Source organism: Xenopus laevis, chromosome 1L, assembly GCF_017654675.1.
Source record: "Xenopus laevis strain J_2021 chromosome 1L, Xenopus_laevis_v10.1, whole genome shotgun sequence".
Lineage (NCBI taxonomy): Eukaryota > Metazoa > Chordata > Amphibia > Anura > Pipidae > Xenopus > Xenopus laevis.
This window is the reverse complement of record NC_054371.1, coordinates 125,583,705-125,609,173: the sequence shown is the minus strand read 5'-3', so window position 1 is coordinate 125,609,173 and position 25,469 is coordinate 125,583,705. Positions and strand designations below refer to the sequence as shown.

General features: G+C 36.7%; 1 protein-coding gene across 2 annotated transcripts in view; it reads right to left on the bottom strand.

Moving 5' to 3' along the window:
- lpar1.L (lysophosphatidic acid receptor 1 L homeolog) overlaps positions 1-25,469 on the bottom strand; it is a 78,621-nt gene that overhangs the window by 7,124 nt on the left and 46,028 nt on the right. For both annotated transcript variants that reach the window (XM_018253936.2, NM_001085591.1), the window contains 1 exon segment: positions 7,956-8,703. In XM_018253936.2, the coding sequence (XP_018109425.1) occupies positions 7,956-8,703 (748 nt within the window).

The following is a 25,469-nucleotide window of genomic DNA, read 5'->3' as shown; positions in this document are numbered from 1 at the left end:
TTTGAAGTTTGAATCTATTATTCCTTAAGTCTATGGTTATTGGTTTCAGTGCAGTGCTATGTGTGTAGAATGAGGCATGTGAATATCAAGTATAGATACCCTGTCATTGCTTCCAGAACCTTTCAGCCAAATCCTGCCAGTTATAATAAATATGTGCTACTAAAAAAAAAAGAATATTAAAAAAAACCTGCTTTTTTTCAATCAAGCAAAACAAAAAATCTTTAAAAAGGAAAAGTGCTTAAAATCGTGAGAATATGTGCAGTAATTGCTCAACACAGTATAAAAGTTCCAGATAACAGCAAAGCTTGAGCTTCCGACCACCATCTCTCTGTCAGGAAGGAGACATGAAGGAAGCCTGATAACCTTTGAGGTAAGGGGCCTTAATCTGTCTGCCCATGATTTGTCAAGAGACATTCTGATAGAGCCACAGTAAGGATGGATCTCTTGGGAATGTTTATCAGAGAATGGAAGCATAATGCAATGCACACTATTTCAATAGAAAACAATACAATCATCAGGTCCAAAGAAAGACTACTTTCTGGTTTTGGGTAATTAAATGACTAATAATGATTTTCACTGATCAGTTTCATAGAGTTAAATGACAGCATGTAGAATATATATATATAGATAAAGGTCCAAGATGGGGACCGAAACGTTGGCCTGTTTTCATTTTAACTAATACTAAATAAAAACGGTTTTTATTTAAAAATCCCAGTGTGCATCCAAACTTCTTCAACTATATATATATATATAATATATATATATATATATATATATATATATATATATATATATATATATATATATATATATATATATATATATATATATATATATATATATATATATATATATATATATATATATATATATTATATATATATATATATATATATATATATATATATATATACACACACACACATAAGTGCTGCTGGTCTTGGACCACGCAATTTCTTTTGGAATGAGGGAGCTTCTGTAGGCGAATTCCATAGGCTACATTTATCATTATGCGGCTTAGTTATCATTGAGCTAACAAAGCTTCAGAGACAAAGATACTGAGCCTCTCTAGTTCCAGGGCTAACCTAAATATGAACTCAGATTAACCCCTGAAGCACTGGAGGCAGGAATAGTTGTATATTTGAAATGCATAAAAGCTAAAACTATATTATCTACTGTCCCGCCCTTTGGCCAGTAGTACAAAAAAATTGAATTTCTCTATCTCTAAGGCATTGAGATTGCATGCAAAGTGGAGTAAAGACAGCTCATTTATTAAATGGTGCAAAGTACAAAAGCAAAAGAGCAAAACATATAATACATATTTGTACCTCTCATTCCTATTGCATGAATACACTATTTATTAGATGCTAGATGGAGCCCTTGTGGTCATAAGGTACATTGGATCCCTGCACTACCAGCCAGCCCCACTCCCAGCCCAGGCCCTTGAACTGAACAGCATAGCACTGCATGGGTATTTCATAGGACTTAAGTTGGTCACCTAGTAAAAGCATAAAAAAGGTAATAAAAGCTTTCTTTTTGCACATTCACTGCTGCATAAGGGGGTAAAGTGGAAAAACTGCACCACCCATCCCTCACACGAAGTAAAATAATTCTGATGAAAGGCTTGCATGTCATTTCAAATATCAAGCCAGGCAATTAGATCATTGTGTATTTGTAAATATGTGATCACTTGCTATGCAACAACCATTCAGTATAAGTATTACCAGCTTAGTGTGTGCTGGGAGTTGTTCAGCAGACTAAAAATACCACGTGTATAGCATTGTTTGTGTATTGTTTATTTATTATACATTTTATAACCATATATTATTAGTAACAACAACAGTGTTATAATGTTATAGCATACCTCCCAACATCTTGGAAGTAAAAAGAGGGACAAAAATTTTTTTCCCATACGTAGCGCGGCAATTTTTGTGACCACACCCCTTTCTGTGGCCACACCCCCTAATTACCATGTTTGTTTTACAAAATTTGGCAGGTTATGAAAGTTTGAAAATATTTCTCCTTATCTAAACTGTGTTTTTGTGTCTCAAAATTGTTACAAAGTATCTTATTTGCACCTGTTAGCTGTTCTGGGCTCTCTGCTAAAAGCCAATTAAGTGAGAAACTTTGTTTCTTTTTCTGGCTCTTCAGTGCATAGAAAAGAGGGACTTTCCAGTACAAATGAGGGACTGCGGGTTGACCTGTCAAAAAAGGGACAGTTGGGAGGTATGTTATAGTTTCATAGCAGCTGCTGGATGCAGGAAATCACCCATGACCTGAATTAAAGCATGAGGACACAGGTCAAAATTCTACTTAACTTCAAACACAGATCACATGGAAAGCACAGGAAAAATCGCTGTAAGTAGAACTCAAACAGTATCTGTTTGTGAATTTGGTGGGAAATCCTTCACATTTATTTTGTCTCAATATCACCACTTTTGTGAATTCCCCCCATAGTGTACCTGCTCTCCCTGGTAGAGGAAACACAGGACTACTGTAGCACCACACGCAAGAAAATCAGTGCTAGATTTCGTGCAATAACAGAATAGGGCTACATTTATGTCTACCAGGGGAGTTTAGAATGTAAAGGGTGATGTAATAAAAGTTTGCACCAGGTCTAGTAACCTATAGCAACCAATAAGGCGTTTGCTTTTAAACAAAGAGCCAGTAAATTAAACCTGTTGACTGCTTGTGATGTGTTACTAGATCTAGATCTGGTGCAACTCTTTATTACATCATCAGGAAACTGAAGGACCCAGAGGAAACACATACAGACCGGGGAGAAAATACTAGCTTGTTGCAGGTACTACCCTGTCCGGTTCATTTTGTTTCATACTGGTAGCAAACACAACACAGCTCATTTCATCTTTATTACACTTCCTATTCCAGCAAAGCAAGGAAATGACTGCATGCTAATGGACTTCCAGGTACAGGCAATACTTTCAGAGAAATGCAACGCCAGGCACTGTTCACTGTTTTTCTCCCAGAAAACTGCACTGAAAAAAAGGTAATTGCTTCCAGTTGCAATGTATGCAAAATGCAGCGTCTATAGCACATAAGAAAAACTATCAATGGAAAAAGGTGTGAGTTTGATACACTAAAGGGCAAAAAAATGAGAATTAAAAAAAGCCAAGCAGTCAAGGGGATACGGGGGTTGTAGTTTAACAACATTTGGAAAGCAGCAAGTTGCTCATCCCTGGTGCACATGATGAGAGAGATAGATACAATCTTACACAGACTATTCAAAACGAGATACTGTCACTCATACTGTAACCACTGTTTAATTCTTGTACAAACCAAAGCACTTCATATTACAACAAGACACTTTCACTGTCTCTTCATCTAATTGTTTTGCAATCATTCAGTCCCCTAAAGAGCTCTGACTCAGGGGGATTTGCGGTGACTCATATTTCCCACTGTAGAGTATTCATCTTCATCATCAAGGGAAAATATGAGGGATTAGTTTTTATTGGGCACGCAGGGACAATGTCTTTGCTTTAAACAAAACCAGATATCATACATGTTACAAAATATGTGCAATTTCTTTGTGGCAAAGTATTACATATGAATTCTTCATAAGAAGGCCGTTACATTTAATGCAATCATTATATTTGTATACCGGCAAGGTAATAGTGACAGTACATTTGTGGTTGTCACACTTTTTCAGTGTAAACTCTACTTGAAGTAGAGTCCTGTGTGGGTCCATTTTTTGGGACCTGTACCCGCATTCTTACCCGCTTGGACCCGCTACCCGACCCGCAAGTACCTTATCCGCAACCCGGACCCGCTGACCATCAAGAGTCAGGAAGTGCTGTCATTGTAAACAGGAAGCAGCGTCATCGGAAGTAGACGTGACCAGAATATAGGAGTAAATATCGCTATTGAGAAGACCCGCGGCCCGACCAGCGACCCGCAAAACCGCCGACCCGCGTCTATACCCGCACCTGGAACTTCTATCCGCAACCCGCTGGTTTTTGTGGTTAACCGACCCGCTGCAGGAATCTAACTTGAAGTTCCAACCTGTTCCAATGGTATCCATTAGATTATGAAATACAAATGTAGAAAAATACTTGTATATCAGTGATTCAGTCAGTGATTCAGTCAAAGTTCCAACAACATCTAGGTTTTTAGCCACAAATCCTACAATAACTGACCATCAGGATGGGCTTTTAGCAAATGGCTGTTTTTCCCAATTCTCATCCTAATTAGCCTTTAGACTGAGCTCCGCAACTCCCTTACCCATTTCATGCACCTCAAAGGACAGCTCCTTCTGTGTCATGCACAGGCTTATGAGCAATATATTGCTTACTATCCCCTTGAAATGTGTCCCAATGGCCTCAAACCAGGTGCTCGTCTTTATATGCCTGGCTTGGAGGCACAAAGACACAACTTTGTTGCAACTTTGCAGAGGTTACTTGAGGCTGTCAGAGCACAATCAACCACTGCCTTTATTTCAAAACTCCTTACATAAACAACTTTATATACACTGGAATTGTTCCCCAAGTCTTTCTGCACTTAAATGTGGCTCATGAATAAAATGGTTAAGGACCTAGTATATAAATCTGGTATATAGACTGGAAAATACTTATGACCATCTACAATGTCACTATGAAACAGATTATCTTCCAGTAACATGCAAACCAGCTTTCTGGCCGTATTTAAAGTACTCTCAAAGCTACAATCGCGGGCATGTACTTCAATTAGATATGAAACAAAAAGATTTGTGAAAAGGCAACAGCTAGAAAGGGCTGGCGAGGAAATGCGAAGGAAGAGGAAAAGCCTGGTATATGGTATAACCTTTTTAAATCTAGTTCATGTTTTACACACAACTACTAAAATTTCTTATGGAAAGAATTTTGCAAAACTCTCCTTAGATTAAAAACAAATCTCCCACAATGACCAAGTATGCGGAACATAATAAAAATGTAAAAGTAACAGTGTGAAAAGGCTGTTTTTTTAGCAGGAAAATGGAATGGAGACTATAAAGGGCTACACGCATTTATAATTCTAGCAAAGGCACAAAATAAAGCAAATAAATACTTGTTGCTTAAGAACAGATATTCATTGATTAGTCATATAAACTGTACAGCACACATTCGGATTTCACAGTCACACTTTTCAGCTACATAAATACAGAGACGGATTTACTGTACCACAGGGATGAGGCAGGTTTGGCACTGGGTTAGGGGGAAACCACTAATTTGGAAAAACTTAGTCTATGTATGAATACCTCATGCTCTCAGGCATTTTAAATAGGTTTAATATTAGGTATCAAATATCTGAAAAAAATGAAAAAGCAGTACATGACCCGTACCATGAAAACAAATGTTTATCTTTAACTACTGTAATTTATTGAGTCACAGATTCACACACAACTCAAAAAGTTTGCCAGTTCTTTATTCAGCATGATCATGGTGATTTGATCCATTTTTGATAATTCTTAATCACAGCTTGATGCGGCACAAACTGACCAAGTCAAATCCCATTTCATTTCATCACTGCAATAGCATAGTCTATCCCCAGTATTTTTTAGTCTGGAGCATCCATGATTTACGATGCTTGGCTCAGCTGAACACAGAAATGGCAGACCCCATTGTATTGTGTGTGTGCACCAACAGTATAAGTTCTTCATGGTACCAACTATTTTATAGAAGTATATATAAAACCTTTATTTTGATTTCTAGAAACATACCTAAACCTTTTATAAATATGCCCAATCCTATTTACATTTCAATTACATTACATTTTCAGCTCTATGGTACCACAGGGTTAATTTAGCAATAGCTAAAATGTGACAACCAACAGCTAAATATGTCTACATGTGTGACAATTGGCCTAAAGGAAACCGAACTTTCCTCATTTCCAACAAGGTCTGTACCCACAAGCGTTATACAAGGTTTCACTAGAAGACTTGTGAGTGTGAATGTATTTTTCTGTATCCTTTTTCATATCATCTGTTTTAAAGAAGCCATAAACCGCATATTTCCTTTTAAAGAAATAGTAATACCAAAAAATAAGTGTTATATAGTAATGAAAATATCACGTACTGTTGCCCTGCACTAGTGAAACTGATCTGTATGTTTCAGAAACACTACTATAGTTCATATAAACAAGCTACTGTGTATCAATGGCGGAAATTGAAAAAAGCCTATATGGCACAGGTTAAATAGTGGATAACAGAAAACACCATTATGTTCTAGAGAGCGTATCTGTCTGCTGTGTAACCTGGGCCTTTTCTCCTTTAAATGGCTGTCCCCCTTTCTACACAGTTGCTTATTTATATAAACAATAGTAGTGTTTCTGAAGCAAACATCAGTTTTACCAGTGCAGGACAACACTGCATTATAGTTTATTACTTTAAATCACTTTAATTTTTTTGATGTTACTGTTCTTTTAATTAATACTATACCTTACAGCACCTTGCCATTTCCACAGAACATAGCTGTGCTCTGAATGGTGTCATCTCACCCTTGGAAGCGTTGTATAGATGACGCTAGGTGCCTCGTTCCTACTTCTCCGGTCAGCCTACTAGGTCATCTTATTCAGCAGTAAAACAATCCGGCATGTGAAAGATGCTCCACTGGAGCCGAGAAAACAAAGGCTGACATTTAATGCTTACATTTTTTTCCCCGAGGAGACCAGGGGATTAGAAAGTGGACAGACAGTGCTGGGCATTTATCAGAACTTACAAACAAAGGCAGCCCTTTGTTTTGCTCTTCATACAGGGGTATTACATATTTTACAATAACAAGACTGAAACACAAGTGGATGGCATTTATCTTCTGAAGAGCAAATAATATTGACTGGTTGACTGGGAGGGGAGACAGTTTTCTGTTTCCCAGCGCTGTAAATCAAAAGTTTTAGTTCCCAATTTGCTTCGTAAGTTAGATGTAAGCACATAGTGTGGTGTTGGACTCTCATCCCAACTTTACTCTGTTGTTTCCCCATCTGCTTTCCAATAGCTCTTTTCTCTCACTTTTATTGTAAATGGTCTCTCAAATGCACTGAAAATAGTTATTTAATCAATGTTGTAGGTTCCATATTATAGCCATAGTGAGGAGAAATCAAATCATGTAGCCTGATAAACTTTCCTAGCTGCTTCTACTGCAGTTCTGGTTGCAGCATGCAGTACTTTTTTGTCTTTCTGCTAATATGCATTTTAGGATTTTTCAGTGCTTGAGTATTTTACAGTTACTAGCCTTGGCTAGGATTCTACTACCTAAAGTCTTGCCCTCTTGCCTAATTATTATTATTATTAAAACTTTTTTTTACTATATACAGACAACAGAAGATCAAGTTTTAGTATCTTGTACCCCTTTCCCTATGTTTTTTGTTATAACAATAAAGATAGAATTTGACATGAGACATTTATGGCTTACAACCCATAAGGCATATTTATCAAAGGAATAAAAGTGAAACCTCCATAAAATGCTCCCCGGCACTTCTTAAAGATGTGTATTATGTATTATCAAGCAATAGTTTTATCAAGTATACCCTTGCATGTAGTTAATTAACACTAATTAAAAACAAATCATAAATATTTTATTAAACTTACGCAATTTAAGCAAGTTCCTTAAAAAAAGTCATCAGCTACAATGCATTGCGATAGGGATTGTTGTACCGGAACACGATCCTCGGTGAAACCTAACTTGATAAAGTGACATAACAGTCACAAAACGCATTAAGCTTCTGTCTCCCTGCCCGCATGTATTTACAATTTTATATGGAATAATAAAGCTACATTTGTAGTATCAAGTTTGGTTTCACCAAGGATCGTGTTCCGGTACAACAATCCCTATTGCCATGCATTGTAGCGGATGCCATGGCCACAACGGCAAAGTGGGATTTACCAGTGAGCAGACATTGTTTGCTCTCTCCTCTGCAGTCGGCGGTTGCCCTTTTCACCCTTAAAAAAAGCACATTTCTACTGGACATGAAATGATGAAAACTCTTACCTAGAACAATGACCACGGTTTTCAGAAGGCTCATCATTGTATCGCGATTCCTCCTAGGGCCAGAACTGTGCCTAGACATTCTCATAGTCCTCTGTCGCACATATACAAAAATGTGAGCGTAGAGAACTACCATCACTACAAAAGTAACCAGGTTGAAAATTGTCCAGAAAATCAAATAGGAGTCACTGTAAAGAGGAGCCATATTCGAGCAGTGCTCAAGATCACAGATGCAGTTCCATCCAACACTTGGAATTGCTCCCATGACAATGGCCACAGTCCAGATAACCACAATCACTACTACCACTCTTCTGTTGCTCATCCTGGTGTGTAATTGCATTCGAAAAACTGTAATGTGCCTTTCTATGGCAATGGCTAACAAATTGGCTACTGACGCTGTCAGGCTAGTGTCAATGAGTCCCTGTCTCAACAACCACGTGCTTACAGTCAATCTTCTGGTGTTGGGTCCTGTATTAAACATTAGGTAAAAATAAGCTAGTCCTGCAAAAAAGTCTGCAGCAGCCAAGTTGGCCATTAAATAATAAATAGGAAAGTGAAACCGCCGGTTGACATAAATAGCCACCATTACCAGCAAGTTGGCTAACATGATGAATATACACACTGTGATTCCGAGTCCCATCACCAGCTTGCTGACTGCATTCCATTCTGTATCTAGGTATTTTCCACTCCGGTTGTAAAAGAAGGCAATGGTTTCATTGTAGTAGCACTGGGATTCACTCGCTGCAGAAGTCTAATGAGGGGAGAAATTAAAGAAGTTATGTTTTTTATTTTTAGCAAAGCACAGCATGTTAATATATTCCGGTAAATACGTTCTCTTATGGAGCAGGAGAAATAAAGCTACTCCGATCATTCCTGCATTCCTCCTGCACAATATATATATATATATATATATATATATATATATATATATATATAGGCAATCATAAACACTGACATAAATGTGAACACTTTAATCACTTATGTAAATATGTTGCTGTAAAAGAATATGCAAAGAGTTATAGATAGAGACTTAATGCACAAAAACACATGCAACTAATACATGCAGCTAACATACAGTGGCCCATGCCTTGTTTATTCTTTATTACAACCCCTTGTTTGGTAGTTTAGTGACCAATAACTGCTCTCTGCCATTACTACCTCCTTTGGAACTGATCATGCCCATACTAACATTGAACAAGATTAGATTTAATTCAAGTAATTCAAGCTTATTTATCAAATAAAATTAGTTAATAAATAAGTGTTTGGAAACCGTTTACTACGACCCCTGAGGACGTAGTAAACCATCTTTGGGCATGACCAGTGCCAAAGGAGATCATAATGGCAGAGAGCAGTTATTAGTTGCTAAAATACCAAGCAAGGGGTGTCAAAGTATTAAAGAAGAATGGCACGGGCCACCATGTGTTGGCTGCATGTGTTACTCATCCATTCATTTTTGTGTATTATGTAAAAATCTTTTGCTAAAGTTCACAGCTCTATATTCGCTTGTACAGTATTTTTAGGGAAATATTTAGGGTAGAGTGAAGATATGTATGCCCCTTTCTATCACAAAATGAGTCATACTATTTTGATTGAACAGAAAATCACAAATTTTACAAATTGTTTATCGAGTTAAATAAATGTTTGTTTTCTTCTTACAAAGATATATATCATTGCCTGTGTGGGGACAGTCCGACATAAACTATTTTCTAGAACTATGCAAACTATTTCTACACATGAAATTAGCAACTTTGTGGAATGAACATATTGTAAGTGTTTTGTTTTTTTTAAATAAAGAACCAACTTATTTACAATATTGTATAATGCAATGGTAAAAGACAATGAGACTGAAACATAATTACTAATACTATAACAAGCATTAAAAGCCAAAGACATGATCTGCCTGTGTGAGTTTATAATCTAGAAGTAGTGGGTAGAAGTCCTAATTGACTTTGGTTTCATGGCAATACTGACAAAAATTGTAAATACAGGGTTTCTACTTTTAAGGTGGCCATACACGGGCCTATAAAGCTGCCGACAGACTGCCGCCACGCTGCGCTTCCGCTACTGGTCTGCCTGCACCCAGGAGCAACATTTCCACTCGGGTGCAGACAGACGCGTCAGATTTTGGTGATGAGACACCATATTTTGAATTTTGCGCCAAAATCCAACTGGAGGCTAGGGGCGAAGCAGGACAGCCTGTGGAGAATCTGCTTTCGCAAGGATAGTCTGGCCCTAGCCTTAGGGTGTTCCATTACCCTAAACTGTACTATTTAGTACACACAGAGATTTGCAGCATTTACTGTTCTTAGCATGCTAAGGGAACAGATTCTATTTCTTCTGTGTTTCAAGGGAAAGGTATTAATTAGTGCATTATCACTATAATTAGTAAGTACAGACTGTTTATCTGGGCTTTTCAAATCAGAGATCAGGAAGACAAGCCATTAATTCTCTCGTCATGGGAAGCATCTCGGCAGAAAGAAAAGGTCAACAGTAAGGGAAGGGGCACACGGGCAGATTCGGGGAGATTTAGTCACCTGGCAACAATCTCCCCAAACTGCCTTCTGCCTGCTATAATAAGAAAACACCTGCGCCAATGCACTCGCCAAGCTTCGATTTCTGAAGTCGCCCGAAGTTTCCTCGTGAGGCATCAGACTTAGAAAAGAAAGGAATAAACACTGCTTTGGACTGAAATTACATTTATGCAGTGGAGATAAAACGTTAAAACCATTGAATTTTTTTAATGAATACATATGGGAGAGTTGCTTTTTTGGGTGGAAGACACCTGTAAAAAACACAGTAGTATTTTTTCCCCACCATCTAAACTGGTCTTGTGTGAGTCAGTCATTGGCACAATGATAGTAAAATGGGATGGTCCAAACCAGGCAAAATTCAGCTATTTTAGCAAAGCTGTTCTTGCCATGCAAAGGCATCTTAAAGTCTGATACACATCTGTATTTTATTTGTGATTTCATCAGTCAGTAAACAACTTTTATGTACCTAACTTAGATCAGGGCTGAATCTACCAAGGTTCTATGACACATGTGATTTTGGCTCAAATAAGCAATAGAACATTATATGATGCATGGATCAGAATTAGGATGAAGTACATATGTTTGCAAGGCTATAAAATGTATATATGCTACAGAATATAAAAAAAAATAAAAATAAAGGATAAAACAAATGAATAAAAACATATGGGACATTAGGTCTGTCTGACTGCCAACACATATTGTACCATGGGTTTAAAAGTTACTGATAATGTGTTTAGAATATAAAAGTACTAAAAAAAACAGATTAACATTCAATGAGACAATGTTTGGAATAAAGTGAGACGCTCCCCATATCAACAGCTCTTTCATCACGCCTTCCTATAAACAACAAGCACATAGTATTGTCACATTTGGACACCCTGCTTAAAGTAAAGCTCCCTAGCTCTTGCCAACAGATCAAGTTACTACACAGTTGTGTTTCTGCAGAAGAGTATGTGTGCTACACAGATGTGTTAACGGATTTCACCTCAGTCATCATAAGGTTTTGGATATATTTATTAACTGTGATGGCACAACTCTATTATTTTACTTTTGCTAATATCTAAAAACTGTGTTCATTGGTTAGAAATATGATAGGACAAGATACTAGTATGGGATCTGTTATCCAGAAAGCTCTGAATTATGGAAAGGCCGTCTCCCAAATATTTCCTAAATATACATTTTTTATTACAAAAATGTTTACATACTGTCCCCATGATGATTCACCCCCTGGTACTTAATCATAGCTTTTATTGAAATGTGTAAGATTGTCATGGGTTGTGTAAAAAAAAATTTAATATATATTTTTGAATAAATAATAGATTTTTATAAGTTTTGAGTAAAAAGGTATCTTTTGACAAAGACAAAATGAAAGCTTAACAATAAAGTAACTTTCAACTAACAGTACATTTTTTCCTTCCAATACAATTCCTCAGCAGTTGTGAATATGGTTATTTGTGATATCTGAATAGGAATGGTGTTCAATGAAATAAACATACAATAATTAACTAGTTTACATGCAGCTTTACCAAGAGAGATGAAAGAATCAATACATTACAACATTACAACCACTTCTGTAAACCAAGTTATAAGCAAAACGGTTACCAGGGAAGGGGAATAGATGTTTTTCTTCTTTAATGCTACAAGTACTTCATGTACTTCCTTTAGAAAATGAGCAAAGCAACACTTTAATTGGAGGGGCCTTTGATCTGACATAATCAGTAGCAAACTCTACAATAAGGTCTCCTTAATAAAAGGCCACCAAGCAAAAAATATACAAACTATAGATTTGATAGCTAAAAATATTCAGCCAGAAGAAGGTGAAAGCCACAAGAGACCAAAATACTTTAGAAAGCAGCAATTAAAGTCCCCGCAAATTGTTAACATGAACCCAAAAAAGGGTGTGACCCGTTTCTGCACATTAATTGTTGGCATATATAGTAAGCAAGTGGTTGAAAATAGATTGCTGCTTTGTGAGAGAGAGCAGATATTCCTGTACTGAATTGGATTTTGGAGTTTTATTCTAGACACGATGAAAGGAATACTATTAGACCAAAATACAGGAATTCTTTAAAGTGATTCTAGCGATCTTTACATTAGACTGGTAACTCTACAAGTATAAAAAACATAAAAAAGTTCTAACGTAAAAGCAGTTGAGGGCCTATAGAAGTCAGTGGGAGCTGCACTGATCCTATTGGACATGTTTTTACCCATTCACACTTTTAGGTTTTTGTATTTTTTTGTTCCCTTTTTATAATTGGACAATTTTCATGGCATCCATGGTTTCAGAGAAGATTAGTTAAATTATGGTTTCAAAAAAGCTCTAATACCACTAAAATTTGTCCTTTAATAAATGGGCCTGCAAATTTGTCCACTTTCAGTAGCCATGGCTACTAAGGGGCCTAAGGGGGTTGGGAAATGGTTTCTGCGAGTCAGGCTATCATGCTTTCCTTTCAGTTGTAATCAGTTGTCCCCGTATAAAATATATATATTATTTATGTTTTTTCTGGACGTTCAGATAGTGTTTCTGCATCTTTACTACATAAGCATGGGTGTGCACAAAGAAGGGCAAGGGGAGTGGCAAGGGGAGGAATTTTGCATACCTCACAGCTCACTGCCCGCTGTCCCATGTTGTCCTGCTTGTCCTTGGGTTTTTCCAGCACTCTGCTTCTAGCCAAAAAAAAAATCCAAGATGGACTTGCATTCCACTGTGGAACACACAGCCATCTTGGATTTTTTATAGTTGCCAGGCAGAGATAAAGACAAGCAGTGTGGGAACAACAGGAAAGAAAATGTTGGTGTTGGTATTCTGACTGCGCAAGTGTAGGTGACGGAATGCTTTCAGTCTATCCATTTCTGCATTCATTTTACTGGATTATCTACAGTTAATGGAGTGCTCATTGGCCATTTTTCAGTCATTTCACTGGCTTGTTTGGGGTTAAGAGAGTGCTTATTGGCAATTTCTACAGTGATTATACTGACATCTGTGGTTAATAAACAGATTATCCCTTTTCTGTAGCAATTATACGGACACATGTTGGGTTAATATGCAGATTATACATTTTTTGTAGGATTTCTTCAGGAACATCCATGGTTAATATGCTGATTATTCATTTTCTGTAGCAATTTAAATGGCACATCTCAGGTTAAAGGAACAGTAACACCAAAAAATGTAAAGTGTTTTAAAGTAATGAAAATATCATGTAGTGTTGCCCTGCACTGGTAAAACTGATGTGTTTGCTTCAGAAACACTACTATAGTTCATATAAACAAGCTGCTGAGGAGCAATGGCAGAAATTGAAAAAAAGGCTATATGGCACTTGATAAATAGTGGATAACAGATAACATTATGGTCTACAGAGCTCATCTGCCATCTGCTGTTTAACCTGGGCCTTTTCTCCTTTGAATAGCTGTCTCCATTGCTACACAGCAGCTTATTTATATAAACAATAGTAGTGTTCCTGAAGCAAACACACAAGTTTTACTAGTGCAGGGCAGCACTGCATTATATTTTTATTACTTTAAAACAATTTCCTTTGTTGATGTTACTGGTCTGTTAACATGGAGACTGTCCATTTTCTGTAGTAATTATACTGGTACATCTGTGGTTAAAATGCCCATTATCTATTTTTTAGTGATTATACTGGCTTTTCTGGGTTTAATATGCTCATTATCCATTTTCTCTAGTAACTATACTGGTACATCAGGGGTATGTTTTGGTAAAATTAGTGTTTTTACTTAAGGGTATGTTCACAAAGTGCACATAGCCAAAAAAAAATTGCAGCATTACAGGAGGCAGATTTTCATGATTTATACCGTCTAATTAAACAGCCCTCCTAGTTATACAATTATGTAAGTTGTGAGTGACTTTAAATGATTTCCTACAAACTTGTTTTTGCCTGATGACTTGCACTCCCCTGGAAAATGTTCTGTGGATGCCCATGTATATAGACCCAACTGAATGAGCTAATTTCAAAGGGGTAATATGTGGCATAATAACCAAGGAAGGTCATTTTAAAATAATAATGTAAAAAGATTTCAGTAGAAAATTTCTACATACATTGGTTTTATACATATGATATGGTATCAAGTCGATCAATACAGGAAATGGAACTTGACTTTAGCAATGATTTCTTTAAGTGAATCACTATTAAATATACACGTGGTACTCATCAAAAGTATAAATTTATAATTGCACTTTTGTCAGCATAAGGGAATAAAATCTCAGGAGGCATGGTTAGCTCCATTACAAATTCAAATACGAGGTTTATAAAGGAAAATGGTGTATCTGATTTTTTTTTCATTTTTGCCTCTAAAGTACTTATTACGGCCTTAAATGTAGGCTCTACTTACATGGAAAGCATTAACAGATGTGAGAATGAATATAATTTATTTTAAAGGACGATTACTCATTACCAAGAAAATTGATTCACTAGTATATTTCAAGGTAAGCAATCCCGGTGATTTGCCGGAGTCTGCAATGTGTAGCACTTGAGTTTCCTCATCGGTTACACCGGAGTTTAGATTCTGGCATGGAACAATTTAATAGAACTGGACTCGAAAAGGACATTATCCATTGGATATGTTTAGTCCACAGTATAGTATTTAGCAGAATTATAAGGAAAGGCAAGCATACACTATAAAGGTACACACAATGAAGCAGTATTCTCGGTAGAGGGATCCCCCAAAAGCCATTTAAGTACAATGCATTTACATGCCAGGAACAGTGATTCTATAACATACTAAAGATTAACTAAAAGGGGTTGTTCACCTTTGAGTTAACTTTTAGTATGACACAGAGTGATATTCTGAAACAATTTGCAATTGGTTTAAATTTTTTATTAATTGTAGTTTTTGAGTTATTTAGATTTTTATTCAGCAGTTCTCCAGTTTGCAGTTTCAGCAATCTGATTGCTAGGGTCCTATTTACCCTAGCAACCATTCATTGTTTTGAATAAGAGACTGGAAATTGAATAGGAGAGGGCTTGAACAGAAAGAGGAGTAATAAAAAGTAGCCGTAACAATACATACAGCATTTGTTTTTTAGATGGGGTCAGTGACCCCCATTTGAAAGCTGGAAAGTTTCAGAAGAACAATTAATATTGAAGACTAACCGAAAGGTTACTTAGAATTCTAGAACATACTGAAAGGTGAAACACCCCTTTAAAGGCGAACCACCTCTTTTATACTGTCTGCATGTTAAATATATTTGCAGATGTATTTTTTTGTTATTATGGAATTGTAATTTTTTATGTATTTATATTCTGTTACTACATACATATTATTTTCCCAATTTCACTGCCAATTTTTCCACTGGGGCAAAATAATTGTCCCAATAAAGTTACGTAATAATAATGTTGATCTTGGTTTATAGGAAATGCTCGAACTTCTGCACATCAGTTGAGACTGCCCAGCTGACTGTGCTTAGCAGAAATAAAAATAGGTGATGATTTGAGAAACTCAATTTTCTTTACTTTATCAAGTGGAAAATTGCCCAGTGACTGCTCACCAAAATGCCATAGTTACTCTGAATAGAGAGCAATTTTCAGGTGGATTTCCAAGTACTGCTGAGAGCACAAAGCTGAGCAGATGAATCATGCAGGCTTTACATTTCTTCATGCCGTTGCCTAATTAGCTAAGGACCTTTAATGAGAACTGCATAACTACACAGCTGAAACTAAAGGAGACAAAAGGCGCTATATCTGCAGCATGAAATCAGACATTGAACTGGTGTAGTAGACCATGAAGCTTTCAGTTCACTATTTAGTCAGCATGGGAAAATGTTGACCAGATTTAGCACAGCCTTCTATTATAGGAAGAAAGGCTAATCTATGCTTGTTTCTATCTATGGGCAGAGCTAAAGAAATACTGATTCTGCCACTGCATAAGGTTTCCAATAAAGCATTGTCTGCCAAATCTGGTTACTTACAGAACCATGCGGATTCCCTATCATGATGCTATTTTTGAAAAGGAAGGAAGGAAGGCCAGGGACAGTATCTTAGATGAAAACAGAGCAAAATAATCCATCAGAGTCAACTCACAAGTAATACCCATACTGCCTACATATATCAATTTCTCTGAACAGGAGGGTACCTGAGCACCTGACCAAATTACCCTAGCAATCATGCACTGTTTTGAATAAGAGACTGGAATCTGAATAGGAGAGGACTTTTCTAGCAAGAAGAGAAAAAAAAGTATCAATTAGAAGAAATTTGTAGCTCTACAGAGTATTTCCTTTTTAGATGGGGTCGGCGGTGCCCATTTGAATGCTAGAATGAGTCAGAAGAAAAAGACAAATCATTATAAAACTATAAAAAATAAATGGAAAAGTTGCTTAGAATTGACCATTATATAACATACTAAAAGTTTACTTAAAGGTGAACCACAACAACATATAACAACCTAGCAATCTTGTTAACACAAAGGTTACACAAAAGATACTAATTTCAAAAACCGGTCAGGTGGTTTTGACCCCGACAGCCTGGTTTTTTGAAGGACTGCCCGGTTCAAAACTGCCTGCCCAGTGGCAACCGTGGTATGGGCAGACATTAAAAGGGGTGGTTCACATTCAGTTAACTTTAAGGGGGTTATTTAATAAACCTTGATTTTTTTCTGGTCTGGCTTTTTGGAGTAAAAACTAAATTTTTTTGTGGGGGAAAAAACTCAAATTTTTCCAGATTTTTTTATATACTGATGCATCAAAAAGGCCTAATCAGAAAACCTGGTACCTCAAACCTGTCGAGGTCCTCTATAAGTCAATGGCGGATGTACCTATCCCAATTTGAAGATAGTGATCTGTGCTGGGTTTAGCCCGATAATCTGAAAAAATTGGGTTTTCGTGCGATAACTAGAAAAAAAATAGAGCATTTGGGAGTAAAGTCCAAAACGTGTATGATTTAAGTTTCCGCTCGATTTTATAGAGTTATAAAATTGTGGATGGGAGTTTGGTTTAGCTTGCTTTAATAAAAATATTAAATAAATTTGAGTTTTAGTAAATAACCCCTAAGTATGTTATAGAATGACCAAATCTAAGCAACTTTTCAGTTGGTCTTCATTTTTTTTTTTTTTATTTGCTTTTTCTTCTGGATTCTTCCCAGCTTTCAAATTGGGGTCACTGACCCCATCTAAAAACAAATGCTCTGTAAGGCTAACAATGTATTGTTATTGCTACTTTTTATTATACATATTTCATAGGTACTATACATATTCAGGTCCTCTCCTATTTATATTTCGGTCTCTTATTCAAATCAGTGCCTGGTTGCTAGGGTAATTTGGACCATAGAAACAGATTGCTGAAATAGCTGATGAATAAAAATCTAAATAACTTAAAAACCACAAATAAAAATATAAAAAAAAAGAAGAAAACCAATTCCAAATTGTCTCAGAATATCACTCTCTACATCATACAAAAAGTTAATTTAAAAGTGAACAACCCTTTTAACAAATACATAAATGTCACAATTCAAAATCGCTCATTATAACCCTATTTTGTTTCGGATGTCACTTTGTCAAAATATTGGGTGGTTAATAAAAACTACACATATACCACACTATATAAATATGTCAGCATAGGTCCTGCAAATCAGAATATAACATTTGAATCTGCAATCTCAGGTACCTGAAGGGTATACCCAATACCTAATTAAACATACTAGACAGTCTGGTAACCTATAGCAATAAATCAGCAGATATTGTTTACTGATCACCTGTTCCGTTACTAGACTTGAGACTTTTAATACATTACCGCATGTATGCTAATCTTCATTATATATTAAAATTTATTAATATTATTTATTTTTTCCAGTTCAGTGCACTCTCATTTAAGGCCAAATCATTTCAGGCAATTAAACTGGTCACAATAGTGTTTTTTTAAAGGGCCTCAGCTGACCAATTAATCCTGAAAAACAAAGCTCCTTCGAGAGCAAACTGTGGAATGCAAAGGGGAGATGGGGCCAAATGTCAAAGCAGAAAGCAATGAAATCTGTAAATATGTAAATAAACAATTTTCCAGTGATGTCAAAACTATGCATGATGGCTTCCAGGCACAGGCAAAGAGGTCTGAGAATGTTTATCACCAATGAAAGAGCCAAAGACTCCCCCCTATTGAGAACTCAAGTAAAAAAAACTTTTTTTTTACTTGAAATGTGCCTGGAAGTTCTCAATGATTGTAACTTCAAAGGCTAGCTTTATGCAATTTGTGCCAACAATCAGCACTATCCCTTTATTTAGGGCCTTGCATTTGTTACAGAAATAACAGCCCCTAATTAAATAGAGCAATAAAGATAATATCATAGCTGAAAGAGCAGATTTTAACAGACAAAGATGTAAGCTTCCTTCCCTAAGGGGAAAAACAAAGTTAGGAGTATGCTGAAATTGATAGTCTAGTAACAGGTGAAGCGTGACAAGCAGGTAAATATAAGGTAATAATAAGAGTTGTACACAGACTTTACCTTTTTAGACTGGGTGCTTTGTCATCCTTAGGCAACTGCATCAACCGTGGCTGACAAAGCACCTGAAACATTCAACAACAAAAATAATAAAACTTTGTTTTTTAACCTCTTTTTTGAACCAGTTCACGGGGTTGACTGCCTTCACACATTAGAGTTCCGTCATATACTATAATACATTTTCGCCTTCACTTTATTTCTGTTCATGGCACTTCAGCTGAGCACAATGAAGTTGTTTGTGCCTATTTGCTATTGTGCATACAATAATTCTGGCTGCATGAATGGTTTCCAGGCTTCTGTTAAAGCTTGTGTCAATGGACTGGTAATGACTTGGTAAAAATAAACCTTTCCCAGGCATGCAGCAATCTCCTCTTCATTACCGAGGGACTATGGTGCTCTTTAATCAGTGCAGAATCAAAGTATTCATTTGTTCTCTCTTTGTAATGTGTTCAGCCAAAGTGCAGCTCTGGAAACCGATTTCAGGACACAACAAAGCGAAAAGATAAAAATTCTATTATTTATAAAAATTATAAATAATTCTATGTATTTGCTTTGTGAGGTTGTGAACCGACACCGCCTTATTAAACTATCTTATAAAATGTAAAAGTAGAAATCCCCTGGACTTAACTCTACACTGGAACAGTAGCGTTTTTTGTAAAATCATGTGTATAATCTAATTCTGTTGTCCTCTCCTTTTTCTAGATTCCTGCAGCCTTTACAAAGGGAATAGTAATAAAGTTCATTCTACACCTATATAAGCTTAATGCTAATATTAAACATGGACAAGCCCTTGGTTTTAAATATAGATGTGCCTGGAATGTTCATTGATTGTGCAGATTTTTGCTCTTGGTAGGAACGATGTGGGAGATGCCTGAAACAAGTGGATATTTTGGACTTTTCACTGAAGTTTATGGCTGCTTATTGACGAATATTACATATGCTTGTAAGAACCCATCAACAGCTGTCCTTTATCTAATCACAGTGTGTTGGGATTGAGTTTAAATGGATTATGTGTCTGCCCATCTCTAGCATTTCTGGGTAAGAGCCATGCTTGAATTCCAAGCGCCATGATTTATAATAATGGGAAGAATTTGCAGTTATTTTTCATTTCCTGATAAAAATGATCATAGGAAAATATGACAAAAAAAAGACATTTTGATTAATGCAGTCTTGCTTTCCTTAAGAATCTATGGGAATTGCCCTATTAATGTGTTTCAGAAAAAAGCACTCTCACTTGCTCAGCTATGACACAGCAGAGAGACTGTCTAATGGAAAGCAGCTGCCAATGAATCTATGTGTTCAGAACAATGTGGCTTTTTTTTTTATAGAAGATCACAGCCATCAAATGTCTGGTGTGCCATTAACCTCAGACAAGCAGCTGTGACATGCACATTCTTTACTTCCTTCAACATCTGTTTCCATATATGTTTACCTTCTCAGGTCCTCTGTTTATCTAGTATCAGTATACAATTAGTACCTGGGGTCATGGCCTTATTACAACAGAACAAACAAACGATTTCACCTGTACATGTCTGCTCTGTTTACACTGGTGACAACACATTGTGTGATGTTGAGCTGCACCATGGCATTGGCATCATAACACATTCATCATGCTCAGCTCTTCATACATACAAATAATAAAATTCTTCCATCTAAACCAGAGGATGCCTCGGAACAGGAAAGAATTCCTTCCTGACTGTAACACAATCAAACAAGATTTATTATCATTATTTTACATGTATTAATACCATTTTCACTGATAACTATGCATCTATTTATTTATTGGATACACCCCTTATTTAGTTATACAATGTTATCATATCATCATCTCATCTTCTCCAGTGTAGGTCATTAATAAATAGATAACATAAAAGCGGTGCAGTGACAAACGCTGATATATATCACTCCTCAGGAGGATGTAGGACATGATATTGCATTCTTCTTTAGCCAAGTCACTGTCTGTGTTAACTTTAAATGTCCAAATGTTTTGCAAAATGTATAAAGTGCCTTCTTCAACACCAAAGTTATGCTTCCTATGGCTTTTATCCAAAAAAGTGGATTCATGTTGATTACTACTGCTATTATTCTCCAAATCCTAATTCTGAATATATTATCTCTTTAAATCACTTTGCCAATACAGATGCCACAACCGAAAGATCATGAATTACCAGGCTGAGACTATATTTTCTTTCTAAAATGACACAGTGGATTCCAGTCTTATGCAGCCCAGGCACCTTTGTAGGCCAACATTGTGTCTAACAGTTTCCTTCCTCATAACAACAGAGTTAGGCTAACTTCATATCTGGGTATTACCCACCAGACCCTTGCACTTAATTGATGTTAATTTTGTCTAAAGGTTTTACAAGAGTTCTGAAGCAAGCATTAGGATACTTTCTTTCCTACGGTGCATAAGAAAAACGTGTCTTGCATAAAGCAATGCAAGGCATCCTGTTCTTAGGCGAGGTTAGTAAATAATAGGGATACACCGAATCTAGGATTCTGCCAGAATTCGGCTTTTTTTCAGTAGGATTCGGCCGAATCCTTGTGCCTGGCCAAACCTAATCTTAATTTGCATATGTAAATCAGGGTTGGGAAGGGAAATCACGTGACTTTTCCACACAAAACAAGTAAAAACTATTTTTCGACTTTTTCCTTCCCCACCCCTAATTTGCATATGCAAATTAGGATTCAAATTTGGTTTAGTATTCAGCCAAGTCTTTCATTAAGGATTCGGGGATTCAGCCAAATCCCAAATAGAGGATTCAGTGCATGCCTAGTAAATAATGAATTGGTTTATAGTTAGGTACAGGCAGATGATCCTCAAATACGTCACTGCTGTTTATGAGCAACTGGCTGCTGCCAACTATCATCTGAATACTTAAGGTCCCCATAGAGGCAAAAAAAAAATTTCTTTCTTGAATGACCGATTTTAGTGCAATTCAACCAATCAGTCAAATTATTGTGAGGTTAGTGGTAATCGAACAATCGTGCATTCAATGATTTTTCGTCCGACATCTAATCGGCCAGGTTTAGAATGATATGGCCAGCTTTAGAAGTTCACTTGAGCGGGGCCCTCTTTACAACTTGTATCAGTTAATCGGTTATATCTTTGTAAATGATCCATATGTTCAACATACACATCAATTTATTGTACCGTACTGCAGAATTTGTTGGCGTTTTATAAATAGGCACTATATTATTATTACTAACAATAATAATGTTTGTGCAGAATTGGCTATAGTTGGCAATTTTAACCAAGCAATTGACAAGTACAGGTATAGGACCTGTTATCCAGAATGCTCGGGACCTGGGGTTTTCTGGATAACAGATCTTTCTGTAATTTTGATCTTCATACCCTACTAGAAAATCATCTAATCATTCAATAACCCCAATAGGCTGGTTTTGCTTCCAATAATGATTAATTATATCTCAGTTGGGATCAAGTACAAGCTACTGTTTTACTATTACAGAGAAAATGTGTACTATTTGGATAAAATGGAGTCTATGGGAAAAGGCCATTCCATAATTCGGAGATTTCTGGATAACGGGTTTTCCAGATAAGGGATCCCATTCCCATAACATTGCACTCTCCAAAGTGTGTTTCCCAAAAACATTCAAATGTTTCCCATCAGGCCCTGGCTTAGGGTGTCTATGGCAAAAACTGGCACTGAACTACAGGAGCTTCTCAGAAATGCTTGATTTAGTGTTTTTGACACAGTGTCCAACTACCACCACTCAGTGAGGGGTAAGAGCCATTTCTGACCAGTGTCACCAGCAGTGCTTAGCATAGGGAAAGAGTTTGTCCCTTGTGCTATTAGCATAATGCTCATTTTCCCCCTTTTACTGGTCTTCTTATAAACTCATGAGATAAAGCAATGGACCTAACAGCTGAAAGTAGCTGGTCGTGGAAAAGAACAAGTAGACCGCAACAACAGGGACAACCCTATAAGTATGTTCATAGATTGAAGAGAATTCTGCAAGATTGTTTGTTCTTTTTAAATACTATACAAATCTTATAATAAACAGAGATTTGATTTAATGGTTTTTATTCATTTGTCAATGAAAAACTGCTCGCTACAAGGAGAAAACAAAACAGCCTTGTACATCTCAGTGCAATTCAACTAGCTCATGCGATCTGAGCATGAACAGAACAATGTTTGTCCACTCATGCATACAGATGTTAAAATGAAAGGGTTCTAGGATTTATGGATGGATAATACAAAAGAGTACAAGACAGCCTGGATAGCAGTTAGATCCACAGCCACATCATTACCATATCAAAAAATGGACATTTACTTTTAATTATTTTTTTCAAGACACATTCAAGGGTTTTAAACAGAAATGCCAATACTCCCACTTATATCTGTCACCAACTTACACATCCCAGAATCCTTCAGCAACCAATGGCTGGGTGTTGTGCTTCCACAACAGCTGTTTCTTTTCTCTGGAGCAAGAATGTCAAGCATGTGGCTTTCAAGCTGATGTGAAATAAAACTCGAATCCCCCAAAAAGAGGAAAGCTGAAAGGTTGCAAGTTCTTGACATCCCTGAAGAGCTGGATGATTTTTGAGATCCCTGGCATTCCATGTAAATATCTTTAAGGAAAAAGTCTTAATGTAAATGAAGACATCATTGGAGCAACTTCCAGTAGAAATGCCTAGTGGAAGTTGATTGGAATAGGACCTTTTTTTAATATCGCTCTGAAATTTTCTATTACATCTATTTTAAGGCCCACTGTTTTCTTAATTTGAAGTGGACGTGCACTACCTGGGTGGCCTGTTTGTTGAAAATGGCAAAGTAATGCACTTAAGTCAGCAGCCACACTTCAAAAGAAGAGATATAATGGAGAGGAAGAGTTAGTTTACATACTAAATCAAGTTTTTGCACCCATATTAGGAACTTTTCTTTTAAAAAAATAAAAACCCAGAAACAGAGTCTAAACACTCTATGGGCCCAATATAGCACTGGCCACATTGTGCAGGTATAATTAAGCTGCATGTTGCATGCTTTGTTCGTCTGTCGTTACTAAATTGAGGTGGCAGGCAAAAGTATTTGCAGGGTAGGGCACATTGCACAACTGAACTGAAATGCTTGTGGCATCCAAATAATCCAGTTAGTCACATTGTTCTGTTCATAGCTTACTAACCAGGAGAGCTAGTACTCTATTTCCTAATTCCTGGCGCACATTTTGTAATTCCAGCACAGAGGCAAAAGTATTCCAGTTTTGCATGCTGCCCCCACTTCATAAATGAACCATGCATTCTCTGTGTATACATTTTGGAACTTTAATTTTGCTTAAACAATGTTTTTAAAATCCTTACTATGCCACAGAACAGAATCTGCCAGAATCAGAATGGTATACTGTGCCATTCATGTCTAGTCAATCTGCACAGACACTTTATAACTTCTTTCCCTAGAGTGGATTGCAGCATGGTGTATTTAACAAGATAATGAGTTTAGTGTCCACTGCCTTTAGACACAGCACCATCTGAAGACCTGCTTACATCAAGGGAATTTCTCTCAGAGAAATGTTGTGTAGGTTAAGGGTTCTGACCCTGAAAGCAAAAAGTTGCCGAAAACCAGTTCCTAGTAACATATACATGTACATGTATAACTTTACTGAAATTTGCAGTGCAGTATAATTTTACAGTACAGAAACCTACACACAGGGTAGATGAAAAAATGTCTTTACAACTCACATGTACATACTCCCTGTTTTAAAAGACAACTAGATGAGACTTCAGCAGTAGATGGAGATTGACATATTGGATGTATATATTAATATTTCCATAAATATTACTCCTTTATTTGTATTATTATTATTATTGTGATTCTATATAATAAAATGATAGATATTGCATTTGTGTCTCATGTCAGTGTTGTCTGACATCATGATATCATACCTATATATAGGTACGATGTGTAAGGCCTTCAGCAGTTCCTTAAAAAGGATCATGATCATCAATGCAACTTTTGCATTTCTGACATAACTAGGTATAAATACCTTGAGGAAAGCAGGTTCCTAAAGGGTAAAAGGAACATGTTTTAAGTCTAAATTTCTTCTCAAGTAAAAACTAGGGAAAACACCAGAAGACGACAACATGCTATTCGTGATGGTTATGTGGAACTGCTGAACTTGCCGAGTGTCCTGTCTTGCAGGAGTTGCATATTTTTGCACTTGCATTTTTGTCTGTTGTCTGGTACATCTATGTTGAGTGTAGCACCATGGTCCTAGAGGAACGTTGTTTCATTACACTGTGTACTGTACAAACGTATATGGATGAAATGGCAATAAACTCACTCTTGACATGACTTAACTATGACCCAAAAAATTTATAGTACCATTGGTATGCCATAAGCACGACAGTCCCAGTTATGTATGGTGGTAAATGATTAAAGACAATTTTTTGTAGATTTGCCTCTGCTTTTGCCCTGACAAACCCCATGTGTGAATTGGCTATATAGAGTAACTGGAGGAAACCGTATTGATTGCAGCCTTGTAGGTCCAGCAGCACAGCTGGGGATGTGTGTTAAATGGTGTGA